Raw genomic sequence first — 26390 nt, 5'->3', positions numbered from 1 at the left:
TTTTAATTGCTTTGGGTGCCAAATTCTTTTGGCTAACGCTGGTAACGTGTGTCAGGATTGCCCTGTGCCACGTACAGTCCTCCAGGGACACGCACGGGCTGGGCCTGGGCAGAAATTAGGGCATCGGGGTGGTCAGCAGAACTCACTGCTGTGCTTGCAGATCTTCCCTGGGGAAGTAGGAAAGCTTAAGGCATTTAAAGGTGTTCTGGGGAAAAGCATGATATTCATAGACATTGAATTATACTAGGTAGATAGGGGATTGGTTTGGGTTATGGGGTGGGGACACACACGCTTGCTTGGCAACTCCATGAGTTTCTTCATGTCGCTTGCTCAGAGTCCTTGGAAGAACAAAATCTGCGTGTCCTGGGTTTCACCCTCCCAGACCAACAGTTACCATGAATTTTCTTTTTGTGGGAGCTCAGGACTGGAGCAGTCATATATATCTAGCCCAGATTTTCCTTCTTGAAAGGTGTAATGAACATTTAACCCGCTGCACTTCTATGATATCCCATATTTCAGGATGCAAGGGTTTTCCTAAAGCCTTAGAATAATTTACTGCTTGGTACCAGAGGAGAGGAGAAGTAGGCAAGAGTCCTCCCTCAGGAAACAGCAGGCATCTTCATATTATAGTCCTGATGTGGAATAGTTTAGGTATCGTCCTACGTGGCCAGGTCTCTTAATGCTAATGCCAATGTATTCTGTTCAGGCAGCAAGGCACTTTGGGCAAAGATTTTATCTTTTGCTTCAAGCATTGACAACTAATTAATTGATATGAGTACTGCAAGTAGCATAAAACTGTAATTGTATGTAATGCTAAACTACCGACCAGTATATATTGCAGTGTGACAAATCCAGGCAGAACCTTAAAAGACCCATGGGCATATGGAAGCAGCGGTTTTAATAATGATAATGACATTGTTAACAGAAAATATAATCCACATTCATGGGTTACAAACCATTTCCTGAAGGTAAAAGAGTTATCTGCAGGAGGGAGAAGGAAAGAATTAAGTATCCAAGCACAGAGCACAATCAAGTTAAGACTGGAAAGCCAAACTGATCTCAGTGCCTGAGATAAAACTACGTGACATTCTTTCAGTTTGTTCCTAGCCGGTTCCTGGCAGCCAGCGCTGCCGGAAGATATATGGTCAAAATAAAAGTCTGGTAATTTTATTTTTGAGCACACTATCCCCTTCTTGCCAATGCGTCTCGAGGGAGGTCCTCCTGCTGTTGCTGTACAGTACAGCGTGTATACCTCCTCGCAGCCAATTTGGGGTTTCTGCTGGGAAAGCTTCTCTGGGATAAACAATGTCGAAATGTCACACACGCACCCCAGCTTAAGAGCCACACTTTCAACAGTTACTGTTGGCAGTTATTAAAGTCTTATTGAGCAACGGCAGCTTATGCCTTGCGGGAAGCAATGGCTTGAGCCACCTAAGCTGCCTCCTCGGTGCACCCCACAGTGCCAGGACTTAAGCGTGCCGGGAAGGACACGGGACTTGACATGTAGGTGGGTGGGGATGAGGCAACAAGAGCTGCGCGGAGGTGGATGGAGTCCTCATTTGGGATCACACGGCACATGAGACTTCTGCTTTGGGAAGCCAGACGTAGTAAAAGCACAAAGGCCTGGGCAGTCCAGCTGATGAGGTCAGCAGGCCACTACATTTCTCCTATTAGGAAAAACATTGAGACACCTACACTACAATGTAAAATGCTTTAAGGCATTGCCCCTGTAATGCCTGGTGAGCCCCAGCTTACCTGTGGGTGTGGATGCCTGGAAACCCAAACCCTACTCATTCTTCAAATAACATATTTGCAATAATGTGATAAATGCTTACATCTAATAATGACAGGCTTCCATCTCATGAGCTACTTTTTTCAAGCCCTCCCCCTCTCATCCCTCTGGCAAATTGCAAAGGAACTGTTTACCTCTTTATTTGCCCATTATAGGGTTAGATGCAACCCCTTTGAAACAGTTGCAGAAACTACCTTTGAAAATTGACTATTTATAGCTTAGCAAAAAAAATTTTGCAAACGTGCCTTTTTCTTCGTAAAATCATGCTTTCTAACCACCAAAATTACAGCCCACCCAGATCTGATGATAATTTCCTTTTTTTTTTTACATTGTTGGTAACGATTTACAGTGGCATAGCATAAAGTACATCATTGATACATCGGCAGGTGCAGAAAGACAGGCTTACACTCAATAATTTAATCCCATAGCCTTTTGCATTTTTAATGTGTGAATCACTTTTCAAAGGTTGAACATCTTCCCTGCAAGAATCTGGCAAACCCTGAAAAGTTCATTTTATTAGGAAATAACTGCTCTTTCACTTGCCTTCTTCCCAGGAGTGACACTCAGGTGGCTGCCAAGGGATTTTTTGTTAGATCATAGAGTGAGGTCGCTCCTTACATTCAGTCGCTGTGACTTCGCAGAGTGCCATTCAGCACACTATAAACAAATCTGTTATGCCGAAGCTGCCCTAACTGTGCACAGCCATGGATCCTTTACATCAGCACCTCAAGGCAAAAATAGAGCATGAAGACATCGTAATACGGGACAAAGCGTTAAATGCAATTATCTTTCCTCTGTGGAGACTGGGGATCAGGTTGCAGTTATTCTTAGTCCGGTCTCATCTAAGACCACAGTAATGCAGTTTAGTGTGACTGACAATCCCTGGGAGAGAGGTACAGACCTGACAGCATCTAATTCCACTCATTTGTCAGTATCAAGCTCAAACAATTTAAAGACTGAAATCTTTCAGAGGCCTGCAGCTCTGGCCACCTGGATTGTTACAGTTCAGTTTCTGAAAATGGTGACAACCCTTTTCTGCAAATTGCTTCTGTTGTGATTAGATGATCATTCCCCTCTCTTGATATATACTTTTGACCTGCCATCTAGTTTCCAATGCAACAAAGTGTTGTGAAAGGAATGAAACTCTTTTATCCAGAAAAATCCCTGCAGGGCATGTTCTTATTTCACAGTAAAAAACTTCTTAAATACTTCTTAAAATTCCATTTGTGTCTCTACAATTCTGTCAGGCACCGTAACGTCTTTAAGTGGGGTCAGCGACCTAGTGTGGGGCCTCATCTTTACACTCTGGTCCTCAGTCTTAGCCACTAAAGAGGAACTAGTAATACAGCAGCGCTGTTGGGGTGATGAGTTTGGACCATGTCTCCTCACCCAAGTACACGTGTGTGCAGGCGTGCACATGTCTGCCCATCAAGAAGGTTCTGTCTAGTCCCCTGTAAAAAAAGATTCAGTTTTATGTACCTATCCACTAAATCCAGCAATTTCATAGCTTTATTGCCCAAGTTCTCATTCTAACTTGTTCCAATTCTTTATCTCTTCTTTGACTGCTAGAACTGTGCTGAGGTAGCCTGGAGACTAACAGTCAGTCCGGCCAACTGGAAAGTGAATGGGGACCCTCACAGCACAAGTCGGCGAAGTCTCGGAGTGGTCTTCATCACTTAGATTCAGGTTTCTTATTTGACATATGAAGAGGAATCAAAGAGCATTAGTGGTAGGAGATTGCCTCTTGTGTGGGACAGAGGCACCAGACAGGTGGCCAGACTTTTTGTCCTGGACCCTTTGCTCCTTGTCCAGAGCCCAGATTTGTGATGTTGCAGGAATTGCTAAAGTTCATTTAGCCAGTCTTTGCTCTTCAACCAGGTAGATAGCAGTGACATAGAAGTTCAGAGCAATTGTGGGGCCACTAGGGAGGCAAATGGAGGAGAAAACCTAGTGATGGACAATATGGAAAAGGCTGAAGTATTCCATACTTCTTTTTTTCCTCTTCTTTTCCTTCTCAGTACTCATAGGTAAAGCCTGGCCCCAGGCCTTTGTGTGTACCAGCATGGTTAGGGAAGGAGCTGGGAGATCCAATATTGGGGAAGCAACAGATGAGGGTCTACTTAGAGAAGCTAGGTGTTCAGTAAAGCGCTCTGCTATCAGGCTGTGTGACTCTGAGACTGCTGCTCTATTAGCTAGGAAGCATTATGCTGGCTGGAAGAGGGCTTTCATGATGGGATACAGCCTAATGTGAAGGCACGAAAGGATCTGATAAACCGTATACGAGGCCAATCAGGCTCACCAGAGCCACTGGTGAGATCATGCAGCGAGTCCTCCTGGACTTCATTCCAAGCACATGAAGGACAAGGTGGCAATCAGGAACATTCAGCATGGATTTACGAAGGGGTGATCAGGCTTGGACCATGTAATTGCCCTTCATTGTGAAATCACTGGGTATATGGTCACGTGGAAAAAAGTAGATGTAATATACTTCAGCTTTAGTAAGGCTTGTCCATTGTCTCCAAGAGCATTCTCATTTGGAAGTTTTGGAAGTCTTGCTGGATAAAAAGACTGAAGACTGGCTGAGATGCCTTGTACAATGGCAACAATTAATGGCTTGACTTCTAGACATCAGCTGGTGAGAAATGGAGTATCCTAGGGTGTGTTGGAATGTTCATACCAAACTTTGGGAAAATATTCACTCAGAGTAGAGCAGCACTAAACAGGTCACCCAGAGAGACTGTGGAACTGCCATCCTCAGAGGGTTTTTAAGGCTTGTCAACACAAAAGCATACCTGTTCTGATCTAGTGTTGATGATTATTTGGCTTTGAGTACAGCCCTCCAGAGGTCCCATCCCACCAGTTCCGTGTTTGGCTCAAGGAGCGGTATCTTTTCAAAGTAAACGTTATACTACTTGCCAAAAAGAACAGACTGCTACTGATGTGGTCACCTGTCTTTATTGCGCTGCTGCTGCTGCATGCTGGGACTTTGCTGCATGCACTGTGGGGATAATTTGGTAATTTGTGTGCACCTGACACAATGTTCAGCTACAGGAATTCAGAAGAGTGAAAAAGGCCAATAGTTTAATGAGAACAAGTTGAGACTTCATATGGATAACATACTATAGGACATGTTTTTTTCCTTCCCCCATACTTCCCCTCAAGGACTATTATATAATTTCTACTCAGTTTAGCTTCCCAATAGGCTCTTGTTAATGAACCTAGTTTTTGGTCTTTCTGAGAGCAGTGGTCTGGGGACTAGACTTCCTCCTTGGTATCCTGCTTTTCCTCTCCTTTTGCACTGAGAGACTGATTGTTCATGTACTATTTTAGTTTCAGATTCCATTAAAAATGAGTAACACTGCAGGACTTTTTTTCCTGGTAACCTCATCCAGAAAGAATTGGCAAATAGCTAGGGAATTGTTGGTTAATGTGTTGTAAAAATGAAAGACTGTGGAGACTACAAAACACTGTAGGAATTATATAACAGATGTTCCCTTTGAGTCTCCTGCTTCTGCAGTGTACAGGCTGCCCAGCCCTCTTAAATCTTATCCATGAATACCTGCAAAGCTACTTGCAGGTGGCTGCTGTTCACTCACATCTTGCACCTTGTGCTCTGCTCAGTGCTCACTTCACTTGAGCTGTGTGGCTTAAAGGTCCCTCTACTCTTCCATTAGGTAACTTGGAGTAGATATCACTTAGGTGATATGACGAATCACAGAGTCATCTTATACACAAAAGTATACCAGATGCAGTCCTGTTTAATAATATTTAATGGGTTTACTAGATTTAATACATAATTAAAATAAGTCCCAAGGGTAGTGATTAACTTAAAATATATCAGTACATTTCCAGAGGGCTGGGTTAAGACATAATCGTTAAGTGTCTGGTGTTCATTGAGGCAAGTGTCATTTTTCTCTTCCTGCTTCTAGTAGAGATGGAAGCAGGTTTTTTTTATTACCACTTTGTTCTAGGTTTAGGGTGGTGGTGGAGGCTTGTGTCACTGCGGTCCCATCTTCCTTACAGTCTCTGGAAAATTCTGCAGACTGTCTCTCCAGTTTGATTTTGAAGGAAGGTGTTCTCCTATCAACAACATGCATCACCAGAAAATCAGGTACAATCTAGAGAAGTTTAAGTTGCTCTGTATATGTAAGAACTTGTTAGGCATCTAGCACAGCAACAAAAATCTACCAGGCAGAGGGACTAGGATTTCACATCATAGACTGTAAGATTTTACAGACTCCAAGTGCAACAGAAATTGATTTATACTACAGGCCAAATTTCTGAATTTGGCTGTAGCTGTGTTTTCCATGCCTGTGTTTGGATTCTCAAAACAGCCTTTGAGGAAAGTATTCAAACAGTGCAACTTTAAACAACTGGTTTGGCTCCTTAAATTAGAAGGCTGGGTTCCTTTCAGACCCTGCTGGAGACAATGTTCAGAGGAAAATCCAAAGCACCTGTTGTAGACTCCTGCTCTGATTCCCTCATCTGTCTCTCTCCGTTGAGCATACAGGTAACCCAGTCTTCAGATCAGATGCTTTATTTTAGTAACTTTGGTGCCTATAATAGGTGATACAAGAATTCCTCTGGGTGTCCCAATTTTAAGTCAGGAACCACAGACAAGATATGGCTGACTATAGTGAGGCCCGTATTTAAAAACTGGCTGTAGCACATCATAAATGGCACAAATTAATTGAGGCAGGGTCATACTCAAGAATACTGTATTTTACTGGGTTAGAATCATAGAATTGATTAGGTTGAAAAAGACCTTTAAGATCACTGAGTCCAACTATTAACCTAGCACTGCCAAGTCCACCACTAAACAATGTCCCTAAGCACCACATCTACACATCTTTTAAATACCTCCAGGGATGGTAACTCAACCACTTCCCTGGGCAGCCTGTTCCAATGCTTGACAACCCTTTTGGTGAAGAAATCTTTCCTAATATCCAATCTAAACCTCCCCTGGCACAACTTGAGGCCATTTCCTCTTGTTACTTGGGAGAAGAGATTGACACCTACCTCACTACAACCTCCTTTCAGGTAGTTGTAGAGAGTGATAAGGTCTCCCCTGAGCCTCCTTTTCTCCAGGCTAAACAACGCCAGTTGCCTCAGCCGCTCCTCATAAGACTTGTGCTCTAGACTCTTCATGAGCTTTGTTGCTCTTCTTTGGACACGCTCCAGCACCTCAATTTCATTCTTGTAGTGAGGGGCCCAAAACTGAACACAGTATTTGAGGTGTGTCCTTACCAGTGCCAAGTACAGGGCACTTCCCTAGTCCTGGTGGCTACGCTATTTCTGTGACATTAGTGACAGAGGAGCGGCACTTCTTGACCTCAGGGCAATCTCCCTTTGGAGATTACTAGTGCCTGAGCACAAACAGCACTGACGTCTGTTCAGCCTTGTGGCACAGAGCCCCTACCTCAGGAGTGAGCTTTTGCTGGGTAGTCTTTCAGCAGAGTCTCTGTCTGGAAAGTCCCACAGTCTTGTCTGGGAGGTCTCTGTGTTTGGAGTGAAAGACTGCACCATCACTGTGGAATGTGATCTGCTACTGTGTCCTGCAGAGTCAAAGAACACAAATAAAAACCTTCTGAAGCAGTGTTAGAGGCAGAGTTTGCCATTTCTGGCTCCGTAACAATTTTCTCTGAACATCATTTTTATAACTGTGCTCTGGCTTCCTTTCCAGTATGACACCGCCTAGTGAGTTGTCCAGAAAGAGATCTAGATTCAGAAGAAAAGCTGTTTATCAAGATCCAAAGCAACTCCTTAATAAAAGGATGAATACAGCCCTTGGGCAGGACCCCTCCCTGGGAATAACCTGATGCTGACCACAGTACAACTGAAATGCTGCTTTGCAAGCCACCCTGGGCATTCTCGTGCCAGGTCATTACATTGCAAGGTGGCAGGTGACTTGTGTACTGCTGTCTAACAGAGTTAAAAAGGACAGCTCAAAATGCCCCAGACTAAGGACAACTTCTTATTCTCTTCTCTTTCTCTCACCATCACTTGCTAAAACCACAGTTCATTCTTGAAGGAAGTGAGAATGTACCTATATTATTCTGCAGTGATCGCAGCCAGTCCTCCATCAGCGTCTGAGAAGGTGCTGCGAAGAAATACTCTGCCCCATCTCTCAGCCTGTGCGTAAGGATAGGAGACAGTGAATTCTAGTTAGTCTTGCCTTATACCTTCTGTTCTTGTGAGTGGGGCAAGCACTGTAAGACATTTCAGTTACGCCTCCTAACAACATACAGTCTTAGATTACTGCAGGGAAATACAACTGTACAGTTAGCTGTGGAGGCTTTTATTACTGCACTTCTCCATAAGACTTACCGCAACCTGAAGGCGTTCTCTTTCCTGATGTAATTTACCAGCCTCTCACATTTGGCACCAGGAACGCTGAGAGACAGGAGTGTGGATACATTCTGAAGGAGGATGAAATTAAAACAAAATGTCGTCTGCATCTTTTCCGCTAGGATTCAATTCCATACCAACCCACAGGCTGACTACACTTCCATACTATTTTTTTCTGCTTCTAACTTTATAACTAGGCTCACTGAATAGGAAGAACCACAGAAGAACAATGAACTATTGCATTATATCTTGAAGACAATTCTTGAATAAGACACTTCTTTTAAGGAATATGTTTGAAAATTTTGGAAAGCTTATTATTCTGTCTTATAGTTGGTATCAGTTGAACAATTGTTGAATTTTCACTCAGCTTACATTTGAAAGAGAACTGATTACTCCAGCCCCAAACCAAAGCAATTGTAACTATTTTCTTTTAAATGCATTTTTAAATAGGTAAACACAGAGATTATCAGAAAGATTCAAAACCCAAATTACCTTAGATGCTTCTTTTTCATCATTATAGAACTCAAGCTTTAATCCATTGAGTTTTACGTAGAAGGATTTCCAAGACCTTGAGCCTGGCTACATGAATAGAAATGGTAATAAAATCCAATTATTAGCTATGTATTTTATTGGAGCCATGAAATCTTTCATGTGCAACTTCCACAGGAAGTCAGGAGCTGTCCATATTATGATCACAGAAGCTCTCTTAGTCATGATTATCTCCTACAAAACCAGAACCTGCTGTAGTTTCTGGTGTGGGTGATTCAGGGAGGGTCTCCCTCTGAGTTAGGACTGAACAAATGACATAACCTGGTGCAAGCAAGCTCTGCACCATGTTGTGGTCAGCAACATCTTTGAGAGAAGGTGAGTAATCAAAGTTATGTCTATTTTTGGCCACTAAAAGCTCCACTTTTTTCCCAGCTTGCCTGCTTTCTTTGCCTGCTAGTCACAGTCTGGTTTTGTTAAGTGTGTGGTTTCAATCTAATGTGGCTGCTGAATTCATCTTAATTTCCTAAACTAACCCCAGTGGAATGCTACTAAACACTATGCAAAAGTAGCTGCTATTTTCTACCCCAACAATGTACCACCGAAAGGTTAGCATACTGCCATGAGACCCTTCTGGATGAAGGATCCTATTATTTCTCTATATTCTTATTTTGTTATGCCAGTGAATCAAGCTGACAATTTGGTCATTCAGGGAAAAGGAATGAAAATGTCCTAAGGAAGATAAGTCATAGTTTTTCTTGTTTGGTAATATGTAAGTTCAGTATCACAGCAGACTAAGTTCAGTGTATCCAGAAGAGAGGAAAAATAAATTTCTCTCCCAGAAGATGGAGTCCATACCAGATTCAATTTTTTAAAGAGGTCTTTCAAGTTAAAAGTTTCAGAGGAAATATTCTATGGGACAAACAATCCAAGACAACTTGTTTACATGCAATACCTCAGCTTCATTCAGCCCTAGATTAAACAAACCACTTCTTCAAAGAGAAATGGGATCCTTAATTCTCTTCTGGCACAGTTAGAAATTACAAGCATTGGGAGCATGGAAGTGAGGGCTTCCTCTGCCGACAAACAATCACAGGCTGATACAGGGTCTTGAAGCTTGTATTTTAATTTTTTTTTAAATATTGATTCTGTTTTTTCCCCAATTCTGTTGATATATTGAAACCTGTATTTATAATTAGGGGAACACAATTAATGTGTTCATACAGACTAGGCTTTGGTTCATAGATCCATTAAATGTAGACAGACCCTGTTCTGCATGATTCCCATCACTTCTTCATGCATTTTAGTGGTAACTGAATTAAACCCACAGTCCTGAGCTCCTCTTCAGCAAGAACAAGTCAGACCAGATCTGTACTATAACTCAAGGAAAGATGAATTAAGGCAGAGTGATGGCATTTGTTTCTACCTGTTGTCTTCCGGGAAGGAGCTGGTCTCTCTTTTCTAGGAATCCCTCCATGTGCTGGAGATTTGCAGAAACCTGAGACACACAAGAACATTGCTGTTTAACTTTAAAATGACCCTTAAACATACGTTATAATTTCTGGAGGTCTTTCTAGATAAATTCCACACAAAGGAACTGGTCTCTACTGCCTCTAGCCTTTATATTCACAGCACAGCTAGAAATCCTTTCTAGGCTGCAGTCACATCCCTGATATACTACCTAAACAAAAAGAATTCACATCTTTCTAGAACAATTTGCTCATGGAATTTGCTCTATCATGATGTATTAATTAATTAATTTTTTAATATTATTAATTACAGTTTGCAACTTAAATTGCTGTAGTTATTTATACCACACCTGCAATAATACTGAGTTAGACCAATGTATAGTGTTGTACTGGTACACTTGGGTATGTGACAAACACATTCTTCTCAAAGTGCAAGAGGGGAAGGGAACAATTTTTACCTGTCCATGAGTTAACAGTGCATTTCCTGCCAGGGTGAGCAAACAGGAGTTGCTGGTTTTAGTCTTGCACCAGGTAAGCTCTTTGGCAAGGGTGCCACTAAGTCCTGCCTCTCTCTGACTTCTAAACTCAGTGGACACTAAAGCACCACCACCTCACCTGGAGGATATGGGTAAATCAGCAGTCTTGCCTCTTTGTGAGACAGCATCTCCTGGCTCTTGTTAAGTGTTCTGCTGAGTATTCAGCAGCATAAATAACCTCTAGTTTGGGAAAGAAAACCAGAAACCAATACAGTTGTCAAGACCTAGGCTATAAAGCTGAGCAAATTAAAAATTCTTTTAAGCTATACATTGCTGCTTATGTGAACTATCTTTTTGGGAAGTGTATCAACTGCAAAGGCACATAAAATGCCTCTTTGTGTTTGGATCCATGAGTGTATCCCACTGAAATGCCCACTGTATAGTGCTCTCTGTGACTTTCATACAGAACTTCCTGCATTTCTTACTTTAACTAGAACAGGATAGCAGTTTTGTGAGGAGAGAGCCAGGAATCCCTGGGACTTACCGAAGATATATTCTCTAATCTCTCCCGAGAGGAGTTAGACAGCAGTAAATTTGGTGATTTATCTAGTGACTTTTGGCCAGGGTCAGGTGGAGTTGCCATTAGTTTTGTCTGCAGGTTGGAGAAAGAGGACCCTCTAGCACTTTTTTCCTGAGGTGATAAAAGGCCTGTGGCATACGATTCTGACAAACTGCTGCTGCATTGCTGGTTTATGGGAGTAGGAGATAAAGGAGAGCTTAAAGGACTGTGACTTTCCAAAGATGTGGCTCGTGGGCCCACTGTCTTTGATGTAGGTGGAGTGATAATCTCACTGAGCCTCCTCTCAGCTTTCATTTCTGTTTTGTTGCTGCTCGGCACTTCTGGGACTCCCCCAGCAATTAATTGTTGGAATGTTGATGAAGACTTTTCAATGGGGGAGAAAATAGTTTCAAGTGGGGCCCTCCAGGACAGGCTGGGTAAGGGCACAGATGGCAGTTGTGTTGTTCTCTTTATCTCTGTCAATTTTGGTGGTGCATTCCTTTTGTCAGATGTTTTTCTTTTCAGAGAGGGAACCCGTACAACTTTGCCTTTATCCTTCTGCTCACTCTCTTCTGTGTCCACTTGTTTCTGAAGATTCTTCTCCCTCTGTAGGACAAAAGTATTACACTTTTAAAAATTACCTTCATTGCACTCATGGGTATTTACCTACTATTTTTTTGTTCATTTTAAGCAGGAATAGTTTTTCAAATACACTCTCTCCTGGCATTGAATTTTATGGCCTCTACCTCCATTGGCATTCTTAGAATTCGAACTGAACTTAATTGCTATGTGCTGAGCCATGAATACTGATGGTAGTTAATCTCAAATACAGTGAATCCTGCCCTTGCTAAGTTCCCTAGAAGCTGAGTCTTCAATAAGCTCTAGAGAAACTATGCTTCTTTTCTGTGACACTGCTTCTTTAAGTTTGCTGTAGGAACAGTAAGTATCCAGGGGTGTTCTCACAAAAAATTTTAGAGTGGAGGACCTTTGTCCCTTCATTTAGTCAATTTGCAAATCACTGAACAAAAGGCAGACTCAGCTAAGCTAATTTTTAGCCTAATGCCAAACACAAAAGCTATGTTTTGCTGGTTATGTCAGGAAAATAATTTAAAACCATTGAAACAGGATCTGAGAGGCTGACTGAATATTTTTGGTACTTAATACAATCCATTGTAGAACTCTGATGTCAGAAGGAAAAAGGCCTATCTCTGCCTAGGTCTCCCTTTATTTTCACCCCTTTGCTATCCTCCAGCACTGTCAGGTGGCTGCAGGTCCCTCCTCAAATACTGAATGAATCAAAATCTCTCTATCTGTGTAGCATCACTCTGTTTCTCCCACAGCAATGTGCACTACACACCCTTTTTGCTGCTTCTGGCAGAAGCAAGCTTCCACTTCTACTCTAGAGCTTTTGCAAGCTAGTTGGACTCTTTTGGTCTACATACAGGTCTCATTCTCAGCTGCTCTATCTGCAGTTTCTCAGCTTTGGTCACTCATTTACTCCACCTCAGCACAGGAGTTCTTTCTTCTATGGAGTGACTGAGGCCCAGACATTCAAGGATCCTCATCATCCTGATTCATACACAGCTCATCAACCTTCTACTTCTCACCTTAGTTTTCCTGCTGAGCTGAGCAAATTTCTCCTCCTGAGCTGCAAGCATCTTCTCAAAATCACGATGTTTCTTCAGTAATTCCTCTACTTCAGACACTGAATCCTGAATGGAAAAATTATCAGATATGGAAGTCCAAAATCAGGTCTATCAGAAGCAATAATAGCTAAGATTTTCATCCCATTCTATTTAGCCAAATGATGATTCTGAAATTTTTGTAATTGAATGTCTAAACCCCCGGTAGTGTGTGAAAAATCTTAATTTACACTTAAAAAGAAGGTCCGTACCTTGCAGTCTGTCTGCTGTACATGAAAAAAAGCTCAAATAACAACCTTCTTTTTTCTGCGAAGCCATGTGGTACCCATGGCTTCCAACTATAACTGTTTACATACAGATTAAGTACGTGGATTCCAGCATGTGCCAGCCACACAGTTTATTCCTGCCCTACAATAGATGCATCTTAAACCTGTCTTGCTTTTGGCTTAGTTTTCAATACCTGGGTTTATTTTGTTTTCCCATCTTATAAACTATCAGAAGACAGTCAACAATGAGAAAAAAACCAAAACTATGGATGCGGGTGTTTAAATAGGGATTTACAAGCTAGCTATCAAGCCACCTGTGCAAAACATTCTACCACGCAACACGAAGTGGGGAAAACCCCTTTTTCCTTTCAAAACAGACTCTCAGCATGACAGGGAAGATTGAACCCTCTGTGAGTTATCTTATTTATGTGAAAAAATGGTCTGGAATTCTCCCCAGTCTTCTACCACCCCCTGGAAGCCACCACCTCCTGGAGCCAATCACCATGTAAAAAGCAGCAACTGCCTGGGCTTACTTCTGTAAGAGGTCAGAGCTCTTGCCCTTTGTAATCTCAAGGGTGCATTACTGTTTAGGTTGTGATTAACTTTAGGCCTGAGCCGATACATGCTCCAAGCATTCTGTATATGCTAAGAGGCTTCTCAATGGTATTGTGCTGTCTTTACTCACCCCATAGCTAGGATCTGAAAGAAAGCTCTCCTTGGCAGCCAGCCATGCTTCTGCTTGTTCTAGCTCTCTGCGGAGCAATTGAATCTCCCAGTTTTCTTCATATAACTCTTTCCTCATGTCCCAGCTCTCCTTTACCTTCTTCATCAGTTCTGACAGCTCTAACAGTTTTTCTTCAATCTAGGAAAATAACATTTGCAATGCCAGGAGGTGCAAAATCTAATCAGAATTTCATGTGACAGCCAACTAGCAGTAGTCTGCCCTCATGATCCAGAAAATGACCTCTAGATAACTTTGTGGTGTTAACATAGTTTAGAAAAGATGCCTGAGTCCTCATTTTTCTTCCTTGAATTCATTTAGCCTGTATGTTGTATAGCTATATATTATAATTGTATGCATATTCCACATACTGTATGACCAATATTCTGCTATATGCTTTCCCATGACGAAACTTTATACCAAGGCATTTTGTGTTATAGAACTAGTGAGAACCAGAAGATTCAACAAATACATCCATTTATGGCAAGGCAACAATGGAGAGCCTTAAACTGCGGAAAGTTCTCTACTTCTTTCTACAACAGAAGTAATGTAATCTTGGATAAATTCTGAAGACGTTTTTGACAATGTGATCTCTGGATCTACAGACGGTATTAAGACAAGGTTGGGACCACTGCAAAGGTCAAAGTCTAAATGTACTAGATAACAAGATCACAGAAATGTTAACATTCTTGCCCCTTTGCTCTGTAACATCTCTGAAGAATTACATTTCTTCTGGTGTGCTCAGGGACATCAGTCCATCCTATAGTTGATTGCATTGTGATGTATTTTATCCTAGGTCTTGTGTAGTCAAATGCTAACATCTCATTTATGTGGCACATCTTTTCTATGGAGTAGTGATACCTCCCTACCCCCCCACATAGCCATCATCAGTCCAGTAGTTATTCTTTTGTGGACAGCTTCAAAATCAGTTTCTAGAGGAGTAAGAACTTCAAAGGGTGTTTTCTTTTTCTACATGTCACATAAAGTCTGCAGGTTTTAATAATAGAGAACCCGATTGTCCTGTTTAGTTCTGTTTTGAAAGAGAGACAAAGCTGCAACTCCTGCCTGTTTGATGTCGTCTTTGTTCACTCTTGTTTGTAAAATATTTAACTCATCAACACACCTCCACAGACATGAAATGTCTGTTCTTCATCAGGTCACCTCCTGCCCGCTGCATTTCTTCATATTTTAGCCACTGCTTCTCTATCTCACGCTTGTATTCCTCATGACGCTTGATAAGCAGTTCAGCTCCCAGGACATCATTTGCCAGTTCCTCAGATATCACTAGTGCATGCATCTCATTGGCCCAGGCCCTAAAGAATAGAGTCAAAAGGGTAAAAAGGGAAGGAATCGGAATCTGTTGGATGCTCAGGAATGCACACATCTCGTGGCTGTGGTTACAAGTATACAGACTTCTGTTTGCTTATGAAAGATATGAATACAAAAACACATTCATGAAAGTTCACTCACGCATCTATGGATTTTTGTAACCTGATACAATATTCCCAGTGCTGTTTCAATAGCCTGTTAGAAAGGCAGCTGCATCATCTATACATACTGAAGCACTGCACATTCAAATCCTCAGATGGAACTGTAACTGCAAATGCCTAGGCTGCACACATTCGCAGTACTTTTATACATGGTACAGGGACACAGACTTTCAGATGTCCATTTAATCTTATCACCATACATGAAAGTACTTCATATACATACAGAGCACTCATGCAAAGAAGCATATTGACAGATGCTTTTTAAAGGAAAGTTTTCTACTCCATGAGCCTCAACTGGGATAAACCAATGCATCTTGATTTACCTGAGCTCAGGGTCTATCCCTTAGCATAGTAACTGTCCAACAGTCAGTGGTAACCACTTCACTGTCTTTGTATTTCTACCCCTGTCATGGACTAACTCTTTGATTAACTACACTGAATTTAAAATGTCCATACTTCTGTGAAAAATACTGTTTAAAAAACACAATTTCCATAAAAAATGTATCAATTTTGATGAAAATGACATTAAAATGACAAAATATAGTATTTTAATGTTGCTCTGCCACTTTGAGTATAGCATATTTCCATTAGCTATTTCAATTTTTACATTAGACCTCTGCTAATAGATATTTGGGCATGATTGATTTAAACAAAATGAGACGTTTAGCTCAACATACCTTTTTTAAAAAATATGTTTTGTAGATGGTTTAAACACTCAGCATTTTGTTCTAATTCAGATTAAAAAAGGAAAAAAAAAATCATGGCATTTCCCAGCAATTTAATTCTTCCAAAAACTGACCCCTAATAAGAATGGGCAGAGGAGTGTGTGCATATGGGCAATGGCATTAAATACATGTGTGCAAAACACTTTCAGCACTTGAGCAAGTGCTAACCTATTCTAGAAGGTTATCTTTAATGTAGTTGCTTTGACTCTGAGAAAAATGGGCACTAGTGTCTGTACAGGTGTACAAATTACTTGACTATCTAGCAGAGACTCCCCCATCTTCCTACAGAATCAACAGTATTTTCCATTGGAATGGTCAGACTACCAAATCTATCTAGAGTGACTGAATACTCCAAGACCATCTAAGAAATAGTCTAAAAAATGTGGGTTTGTCATGGATACTGTGCTGAGGTGGAGTGCCACGGTCACCTCTAATGTGTAGTAAATTCTGTGAAGTGCTGTTGAGAAGATGCCATGTATTATTATTCAAAGAGATTTGCGAGCAAGCTGCAGAGCACCTGGACAGGAATAAAATAACTAACAGGTGTAATTTAGAAAATCCTATATGGGAAAGACAATAAATAAGGCCCACTGCCAAACTCAGGGGGCCAACACATACATCAACTCCCTGCAGTCATTGAAGTAGAGCTGGACTTGTTCTGCCTGGCTTAGTCTTGCCTTCCTCTCCAGAAACTTCTTGTCCAGGTTTTCCCAGCACTCATCCACATCTGTGAGTCTCTCCATGATGTTTTCTTTGACTTGAGGGTATGTGCGGCTGAGATGCCAAGCCTCTCCCCGAATCCGTTCCAGCTCTTTCATGATGGCTCCTAGATCTCTCTGGAACAGAGACAGAATAGGTTGTAAGACCAAGTCACTACTTACATCTATCAAAAGCTGATTTTAAAGGTAGTTGCTTTTCTAGCCACTGGCTGCAGAGAGGCTGGAAATATGACTCTGTCAAGGCTTTTCCTCTCAGTTTCCTCCTAATACCTTTTAACATTCATCATCAAGCATCAAAGAAGCTTCTTTAGATGTGAGACACTGATTATTTTGATAAGTGTGGAGCTGAAGTCTCTTGTAGTTCAGGTGACACCTTTGAAATTATAATAACACTTTGGAATAGATTTTAGAAGAGAAGCTCATCCTTAGAAGCAAAACCATTAATAATATATCACAATGTTAAAAACAGGAGGAAAAGGCTGCCTTCTATGAAGGACAAAGAATATTTCAGGGTGCAATAAATTTATCTTTTGCTGGCCTGCAAACAAGGCACTTGAGAGGATTTCAAATCAAGCATCAGTCTCCTTTTATTTTTGCCATTTATGCTTTTCTGCCACTGCTTCATGACAGATCCTCTTACCTCTACTCCCTCAAGCTGGCTGAGAAGTGTCTGTACACCTGGAAGATCATAGCCATAATCTTCTATATCCACCACTGCCTCTTTCTCCTGCATCCAGCCCTTTACTTCATCCACATCATGATCATACTGGTGAACTTGATGGGCTGCTCTTAGATTCTGGAGTAAAGAAATAATTTAATGGTAATACTATCATGTCTGCAGAACAAAAGAAGGCAACCCTGATATGTCCTAATGCAGTACAGACTGAACAAGAATGGGAGTGAAATACCTTCCCAATTAAGTCACCTGAAAGTGTTCAAGCTAACCTAATTTCCCCAAGTTCTCTTCGTCAATGGAAAGACACAGATGTCTCAAAGAGCAATTTATCTCCACATAAGAAGAATGATCAAGATAGAGAGCACGACTTGCCCTCTAAAGGTAGCTCACTTGACCACAGAAAGTGTCCTAAAAAACTTCCTTGGAGTAGAGGCCTACACTGCAAAAAGTGAAAATAAGAGGAGTTAAGTGAAAATTAAGTTTTCTGAAATGAGAGGATTAAAAAATGTTCTAATACCATTTTACATTCAAACAATTAAATTAAAATTAAATTAACAATTAAATTAACAAATAAATTAACAATTGTCATGCATTTACTGCTGCTAACAGACAATAGTGGGCTTGAGCTACTTCATGAGCAAAATGCATATGTAACGGCAGTGAAAGAAAGAGTTGAGGATATCTGACATTTTACATTCTCCTTAAAGCAAACAAAAATGTTGAGTTCTATATGTCCTCTCTGCTTTTCCAAACACATCTGTGACTGCAGTTTCACAAGATGGGGTGAGCTAATTTAACAGCTAACTGCTGCCAAAAGGTAGAGGATTTGGCTCTATGTCCTCTATCACCTTCTCTCCCATAACCCTTCTTTGACTTCAAGTAACTAACTCAGCAAAGAAATCTGGAGAGTTTTCATCTTGTTTAATGAGCTGAAGTAGTTCAATAAAGAGTCCAACAAGTGCCAGAGCTGGCGTCCTGTTAGTGGTGGTAAACCATTAGATTGGCTTAGTTTTTCAAGAAACCAGAGCTAGCAGTGAATTAAGGAAAACAGAATTACGCTAGGCTGATAAATATCTTTCAAGTATAAGCCTTGCCAGGAACAGTAGGGTAAGCAGTGGCTATAAAGGGAAATAGATCAAGAAAGAATGGAACAGAATACACCCATTGCTCTTATAAACCTTGTGTTCCAACAAGAGCAATGCACTGGTTTGGGAAAGGAAAGACATGGAAAACTGCAGGGAATTCAGTGCTCCAGTTTTTCATGTATTTCTTACCTCTGTCCTTGCATGGATGGCATGGCAGAGTTTCTCCCATGTCTCATTGATTTGCTTTGTTCTCTTCTGAATAATGTCCATCTTGCTGTGGCCATCCTTCTCTAGTTTAGATGCCAACTCATTTAAGAAGACAACTTTGGAATGTCCCAGAGGTTTCACCTCATTTACAAAATCTTTAAACTTTTTCTCCAGCACCTATGGAATAAATGGGAACACAGATTTAGATGTAAGAATTTCTGCCTACCTCTATGAGAGAGGCAGAATGAATCACTTTCTCTGTACTGTATAACACAAAAGCTATGTATTGCAGTCTACAAGTGCAAATGACTTGGTAAACCCAGATGATTTGGAGTCAGAAGGCGGCATCTATTTTCTTCATCATTTAACAACTTATGCCACAGAGAAAAATCACCCACATCCTGACAAACAGATGCCGCCCAGATCAAAAGCTAAGAAACATAACTGGTAGGCTGTCCACATATGCAGCGGTTGTAGAGTGGACACCAGGAATTATACCTCTCTGCACTGTGTGCCCTGAGGAGAATTTTATCCTTGAAATCAGCAGCCAGAGGTGTGAACGCTGCATCCCAGTGGTTTCCACTGAAATTGTTACAAGACCATGGCCCTGGTCACATCAAAATTTTTAGGCCCTGTCAAATTTATAATCAGGGTCAGCAGCGCCAGGTGTGCTGACATTACCTTATCCCAAGAAAGAGCTAACTTTCTGATGCACCTATTTTTTCTGTCAGAGGATGCTACCTCAGAGAGCCCTGTATAAGCAGACAGAAACCAGTACGAGTTCTTGCTGCAGAGATTAACTTAGTTTTTGTGACTGTAACATACTTCACTGTCAGCAGCTACACTTGCAGCAAATACATTCCTGCTTTGCCACACAATACATATGATACCTTTCATTTTCTTTTACCTCAACATCATCTAAGTCCTGTCCATAGTCATCGGACTCTGCTACAGACTGTTTACTGGAAAGCCATGCATCCACCAGCTGGAATTCTCTTTCAAACTGATAGAGCTGGAATTGTTCTTGCAGGCGTTTTCTCTGGGTCTCAGCCTTCCGTAGGAGAGACTGATAGTCTGCTAGGATCCCCTGGAGCTTTGAAAGTATGGCTGGACTGCAAAGAACAAGAATCAGAAGGTATGTCTTTGTTTTACTGTTCTTTTTGAACATTGTCTTTTCTGACAGGTTGAATTTGCAACACCTTCAAAATACAGAATAAGCCAGACATCATAGAGTGAGCTATGCCAAGCCCTTAAAACCAGCTAGTTCAGGAAATTAAAGTATCTCATATGAATGGCTGCTCTTTCTCCTTCCTCCTCCCCAGATATAAAAGCAAACTGGCAATGAAAAACAGTGAACTGTCAAGACGGTCTGTTTCCTTTCCCAAGCACAGTGTTTTTTGAAGCTTTATGGTAAATGAGAACTAGGTGACAGTTCCTGGGAATAGACAATGGACAAAGAAGCTGATCTGCACTAATTGGCCTGTCGTTAACAAGTCTCATGAAAACATTAAAAAAATCATCAAGCCTTTGGGCAGTTGAGTGTGTGTGACGTTGGTGAAGGAAGGATTGATGTCGCTTGCAGTCATATTTCTGAATGAGCCATCAAACAGCTACTGAAGGTTGAACTTTTCTGTATTTGCCTTCTCTGGGCATTTCTGTTAGACCTGGAACAGAAACCTGTTTTCATTTTCCTACCTCTCTGGGCTGTCTTTGTTTATCAAGCTGGCACCTGTCTCCTGTACTTTCTCGATCCGGGGCCTGAAACCATCCATGTCCAACTTGGTAGCTTCAAGTTTACGAAGTAAAGCTTGCGTGGATTCTTCATTCTTCCCATAATCAGAGGTCTCCAGAATGAAGCTCCTCTCTGCCAGCCATGCCTCCACCTCCAGTAGCTGTACAAAATACAAGGATGAGCCTGAACGCAGCTGTGATTTAGGTCAAGACAAAACGGGAAAGCAGTGGTACCCAAAGAGACACATCAGTGAAAACACAGAGCAGCTTAGGTGCCTTCCTGTAATGCGGTCTAGCAGATACTATTCAAAAAAATGTGTACCCTGAACCCAGTAATTATGGTTACATGTTTATCCCTCACTGCAGTTGGAAAAGTAACTGTTATTTCTTCACTGCATCCATATTTATCAGATATGAAAAATCAGGACGGTATGAATTCTGCTCCTATCTCAGCACTTGCATCCATTCAACAATATAGGTATAGATTCTTTTAAGCAAGGAAAGACCAAAATAAATCTCTTATGAACCATCTTTACCTCATTCAGGAACAGATGGGACTCATATGACTGCATAAGCCGCTGTCTCCTCTCTTGAGCCTCTGCCTTCAAGGTTTCTACAGAAGTCTCAAGCTCCTTCAGATGCTCCATAATCTTGCGAGAGGCTGAGTGGCCTCCCCTCACCAGTTTCTGCCCTGTACTGAGCACTGCTTTAGTCAAAGCATCCCGACTGCTTATCTCATTCTCCAAATTCTGGAAAGAGTAAAAAGTGAAATGACAGACCAAAAATAAAAGCTGTGGAGATTTTTATACCAGATAGCATAGTCATGTAACTCCATTATAAATTTGTTTTCTATACACAAAGATGTGTCAGAGATACAAAGTCTGAGTGAATGCTCAAAGTGGTGTGGAGGAGTTTTTTGGGGTGAAGGAGTGATTATAGAAATCAAATATAGCCATGAAGATTGGACCTTGGTGTGTATTCACCTCAGAGTGTGGAGGGAAGAGGTTCTAACCACAAACCTCTTATCTGTAGATTTCACTGAAATATAGCCACTTCCACCCCATTACATGGTGTTTCTTGAATTAAAATGAGTATAGGGAAGAACAATCAATTTACCTGCTCATCAATATTTATCACTTGCCAATACCTTTGTAGAAGATGCAGCTTTGCATAACAGCCATTGCAAATGCTGTGGGTACACATACTACCAAGGCAGCCAAGAGGACAAGGAGAGAAGAAAACTACCTGAAGCAGTTCTGAAAGACTTTACTTGAAATCAATTTTTAAAGACTGGTAGATCTTAAAACCATATGCATACCTCCATATACCCCCTCATATGATATTTGCCTGGGTGGGCAAGGACCATGCTGTCAATTTGTCTGTAGGCGGATGTGCATTCCACAGCTAACTATGCCTGAGCACCTTGAGCACAATTTTACAATTGTTCTGTTTATTTTCACAGCTATGAAACATGCAGTTCCAGAGTTAGACTGCAGTGCTCAGTTAAGGTAGAAGAGACACCCTCTCTGAGGAGGGGAGCTGCTTTTTCAACTTAAGTATCAGACTTGGCTGGAAAAGAACTCTGATTCTAATCTTGCCTTTAACTTCCCCCTATTAATTTCAAGACAGCCACTATGTTGTTGAAAATTGACACCATATCTGACCCCAGCAGAATGGAATCCAGTGGCAAAGATTATAAAACATCTTGTACTGTCTATTAATAATAAGCTAGCAGCATGAAGAACAACTTTGCAGTTGAACATTTAGGAACATGTATTCACAGTACTTCATTTATAACCACAGGAATTTAAAAAAAAGGGGAGTGAGTAAGGGAGTGAAACTGTTCCAAACCAAGCAGCTGTGTGTACGCACATTATATTTGTGTGTAAATATAGTTTTGCAAGACAGGGGTTTTTTGTTGTTTTTTTTTTGGGGGGGTGGGGGTGGTTAGTTTGGTTTTTTTTTGTTAATTTTTTTTTTTTTTAAGGTTGATACATTTCACGCACAATCTCTTTTTTGGTAACAAACCAAGGACCACATTTTGCAAATCTGGCTCATTAAGACAAACAATAGAGGGTGGAACTAACTGTATATTTAATTCTTGACTGTTATGTTACCTCTGACATTTGTTTGCCTGTAAGCCAACATTAAAAAAAAGTGTAGAGACTCTAGCTACAAAAAGATTGAGAATTCAAAGCTTATATTTTAATCCTGCTTCCAGGAGAATAAGAAGCAAAATGGCAGGAAGAATTGGTATTTTATTATGCACTGGTGTTATGGTCTGTATCTTCCATTCCCACAGTTCACTGAAATATTTTGAGACCTGTCCAATTAACACAAAGATAATTGTAGCCTAAAGCAGTATCTCCACTGTTCCTTCAGTTATCCCAAATATTGTCTCAGATTAATTCAGCTCAGGAATTCCTTTCTTTTGTGAACCTAATTACTTCCCTACCATGTCAATCAGCTCATAATTTTTAGGAGTAATTGCACACATAACAACATTTATACTTTTAAACATGATGAAACAAGTTTTTCGTTCTTACTGTCTAATCTCAAAGTCAACAACTTCATCTTCCTTAAATACAGAATTTTTACAATAAGAGAATTGCACAGAATACTAAGAAGGTACAAACTATTCGGGATATACCCATGGGTCTTACTCAGGAATATTCTGGAAGATGCATTTAAAAACATTTTACAATTCTTCATTAAATTGTGAGTACACCTAGGATAAATCAACTTTTTAAGAGACTTCATCCCTGTCCTAGTATGTCACCTGTAGCAGTCTTGACTTTTTATCCTGGGGACATTTCAAATTTTTTGTAAGTTTGGACTTTTATTTGTAGACATGCAGATTGCACCAAATGCTTGGGCCTTCCATCTCTGTATGCATATATATCTCACACACTCCCACTTTATAAGATCTTCTGTCTTTCCCAGCCCTATTGCAGATTGCATAGATTTTCCCCAGAGACATTGACCTGGCACTTAAATGGGCTGTCATTTGCTAACATTAAATACCAATAGCTGGAAACTTTTAGCAGGTGGTTGGGTTTTTTTCCTTCCACCCTGTGTTTGCTCCTTATTAAAAAACAATTCAGAAGGCAGCTGCTGTTTTATTGGTATTTGAGATGACAGTGTTCCAGGCACTCCTTTCTTTGATGGCCCATCTGAACCTTGTGAAACAATTCAACAGCTATCTTGAAAGCTACCACTGGAATGAAGGTCGGACAAGGATCATCATGCTATCCTGTTAACTCCCTCCCTCCAGAGTAGAAAGAGTTTTGGGGAAAGATGTTTTCCTGAGACATCTGAGCAATGAGCTTGCTTGGATGTACTTACTGAGTTTTGAAGTATAGTTGTTAGGGCATCTGTTGCCCAAGGAAGCTATGACAGCATGCACAACAGTTTGTAAAATCTATTTTGTACTGCAAAGGCCAGGTTTCGAACTCAGTTCACAGAAAGAGCCAATGTGTCTGCAGAAAAGCATATGGTGTGGTACCTACACCATTGCAATGATAAGCAGCATGGAATCCCACATGTTGCCAAGTCATGGACATATCCTTCAAAAAATGTCATTATTATAGGAAAAGGATAAGAGTAATCCCTGGCATCATGACCCCTGTAGCCAAAGCACAGCAGATGAAGTTTGCCTGAGGCAAATTGAATTCCGTGTTCTCTCTTTGATTCTAAAGACTGACAATGGTTCTCACATGACTTTACCTGGTGCTTTTCTTGTAGACTTTGAACAGTTGCCAGGGATTGGCCATAATCCCTGGAGGAAGCCATGGGGAACTTCTCACGAACCCAGGCCAACTCCTCATCAACATCTCGGAAGAACTGGTACTGAAGTCTGCTTGCCTCCAGACTTCCACGTCTCTCCTGCAGAGGATCACGTAGACTTTTGTATCTGCAGGTTTTAAAGGGAACCCAATAAGGACCACAGATTAATAAGGAATGAATGCAAAATGTTCTTTTTAGAATGATGCAGAGAAGAAAAAAAATATGCAGGGAAGAAAAAGGCTGATAAAAGTAGGAAAAAGATGGCAGGAGGCAGGCCAGGCACTCTCACACCTCTGCACTACTTGATCCACTCTCTCTTCTAGTTCATCAGCAAGGAAATGTTTCTCCTTCCGGAATTGCTGAGCTGTGACCACGAGCTCTTGCAGCCGGTCCCTATGGCCAGCAATATCTTCCTCCAGTTCCTCTTGTTTCTTCAGGTGACTGTTCAAAACCACCAGATCATTGTTACTATATGGTGCTTTCAACTCATTTTCCACATCTTCCAACCATTTCTCCATATCCTCTACACTTCGCTGAAAATGAAGGCCCTGAGGACAAGCGACAAGAAAAGGTCATTCAAACCTTTAGGACAGACAATATGATATAAAAATTTTGGCCACTTTCAGTAGGAATTACACACAAACATGGAGAAGCTTCCCACTGCTCAGTGAACTTTTCCCAGATATGATGGCTGTCCAAATGAAGAAGAGAATTCAGTCAGAGTGAACGCAAGAACAGATGCAGAGAATATCAAGAACTAATCTTACTTGTGTTGCACAAATACAAATGAGGGACACAGTACCTTAAAAGGAAGCCATTTAAAAGGAGAGCTCTATTTTATACCCATAGAGTCTCTGATAGCCCATGCAAAACTCATAGTCATGAGAAGTCATGTGCCTGGAGCTGAGAGTATGAAAAGCAGCCATGGGCTTCTTTCTCAATGTGTTGTAGAAAAGATGCCATAGGGACAGATGCAGAGAGTTGACATATATGAGTGAACACATTTTCCCTCAGTATCCCTCTCTGGAATCCTAATCTAAACCAGCAGCAGAAAGCAGAAGGGAACTCAGCCTACAAATCCTTCTCCCTTCGTAGGGATCTCCAATTCTCCCACTGATTCCATTCAATCAATCCACACTTATTAGATTCTTTGCTCTAATGGTCTTGAGGAATCAGGTCTGATTATATCAAGTGACACACTCGTAGATGAGATGTGTAGCCAGGCAGCCATGCTATCTCTGGAAATGACACCAAGACCCAACCACTGGCATCCCTGTATTACCTTGTAAGCATCCTGCAGCTTGGCCTGTTTATCCTGGCAACTTGCTAGCAGTTCCTCCCATAGCTCTTCCATTTCTTGTAGTCTGGACTGAATGGCTTCAGGGGCATAGTGCCTCTCACGGAGCATCTTTTCCCCTTCCTGTAGCAGAGAGAACAGTCAAAGTTTTCTTCCTTTGCTGAATGCAGCAGAATATATCACTTTTGCCTCCATAAATAAAGTCTACTGGCACTGCTCTGTAAGGGGCAGGCCATAGCCATCACCTCCTGATGTAACAGATAGAGGCTGCAGAGACAAAGAAAAAACAGATAAAAGCAAAATACTTATTGAAACTAGGGTAGAGACTGATTTTCCTGTTTTTCTGGCCTCTAAAACTATTTTAAATGCTAGAAGACAATATTAGAAGACAAAGAGTAAAGAGAATCTTCATTACACAACAGCTACATTGCCTAAAAGCTGGCAGGGAGCCTAGTTTGCAAGCACTCAGTTTTTTCTGTGATGTCCCACATTCTGTGATCACTGTTTGAAATTGCCCAGCCACCTGTCCTTTTTTATTCACTTCCTTGAATGTTAAGCGAGAACTCTCTCATACAAGTGAACCACTGTATGAGATGATAAACCCTCTTAACCATGTACCATTGTACCACTATATTATGTAATAAAAGTCTATCTGCATTTCTAAATCTTGAGCTGCAGATGATTAACAGGTTGGCAGAAGAACAGGTAGAGGGGGCACAGCAAGACCTCCATCAGGTATAAGAGTGTGTAGGTATATCCTTAAGCTGGGACCAAATTTGGTTTAGAAAGCTAAACTGAGCTGTTTCTACATTTTGGAATAGGGAAGAGGAGGCACAGCAAGAAAAAGATGCTATACCAGGACATCAGATGTTAATTTTCTTCTAAAAAGCAACTACTAAGGCTATTTCCAACAA

The 26390-nt window shown here is 41.1% G+C and overlaps 1 protein-coding gene across 1 annotated transcript in view; it reads right to left on the bottom strand.

The window, feature by feature from the left end:
* Positions 1 to 5578: 5578 nt before the first annotated feature.
* SPTBN5 (spectrin beta, non-erythrocytic 5) overlaps positions 5579 to 26390 on the bottom strand; it is a 98762-nt gene continuing 77950 nt past the window's right edge. Inside the window, exons 49-67 of the mRNA XM_049825339.1 lie at positions 25462 to 25599; positions 24471 to 24727; positions 24120 to 24306; positions 20930 to 21142; positions 20358 to 20554; positions 19570 to 19774; positions 18645 to 18839; positions 17335 to 17490; positions 16594 to 16811; positions 14884 to 15073; positions 13725 to 13901; positions 12738 to 12842; positions 11116 to 11736; positions 10053 to 10124; positions 8633 to 8719; positions 8120 to 8211; positions 7839 to 7924; positions 7212 to 7347; positions 5579 to 5872 (exon numbers count right to left, since the gene is read on the bottom strand). Of these exons, the coding sequence (XP_049681296.1) occupies positions 5698 to 5872; positions 7212 to 7347; positions 7839 to 7924; positions 8120 to 8211; positions 8633 to 8719; positions 10053 to 10124; positions 11116 to 11736; positions 12738 to 12842; positions 13725 to 13901; positions 14884 to 15073; positions 16594 to 16811; positions 17335 to 17490; positions 18645 to 18839; positions 19570 to 19774; positions 20358 to 20554; positions 20930 to 21142; positions 24120 to 24306; positions 24471 to 24727; positions 25462 to 25599 (3507 nt within the window). The 3' untranslated portion in view covers positions 5579 to 5697. The remainder of the gene's footprint in view (positions 5873 to 7211; positions 7348 to 7838; positions 7925 to 8119; positions 8212 to 8632; positions 8720 to 10052; positions 10125 to 11115; positions 11737 to 12737; positions 12843 to 13724; positions 13902 to 14883; positions 15074 to 16593; positions 16812 to 17334; positions 17491 to 18644; positions 18840 to 19569; positions 19775 to 20357; positions 20555 to 20929; positions 21143 to 24119; positions 24307 to 24470; positions 24728 to 25461; positions 25600 to 26390) is intronic.

This window comes from Accipiter gentilis, chromosome 22, assembly GCF_929443795.1.
Source record: "Accipiter gentilis chromosome 22, bAccGen1.1, whole genome shotgun sequence".
Classification (NCBI taxonomy): Eukaryota; Metazoa; Chordata; class Aves; order Accipitriformes; family Accipitridae; genus Astur; species Astur gentilis.
This window is presented reverse-complemented; position numbering and strand designations above follow the sequence as displayed.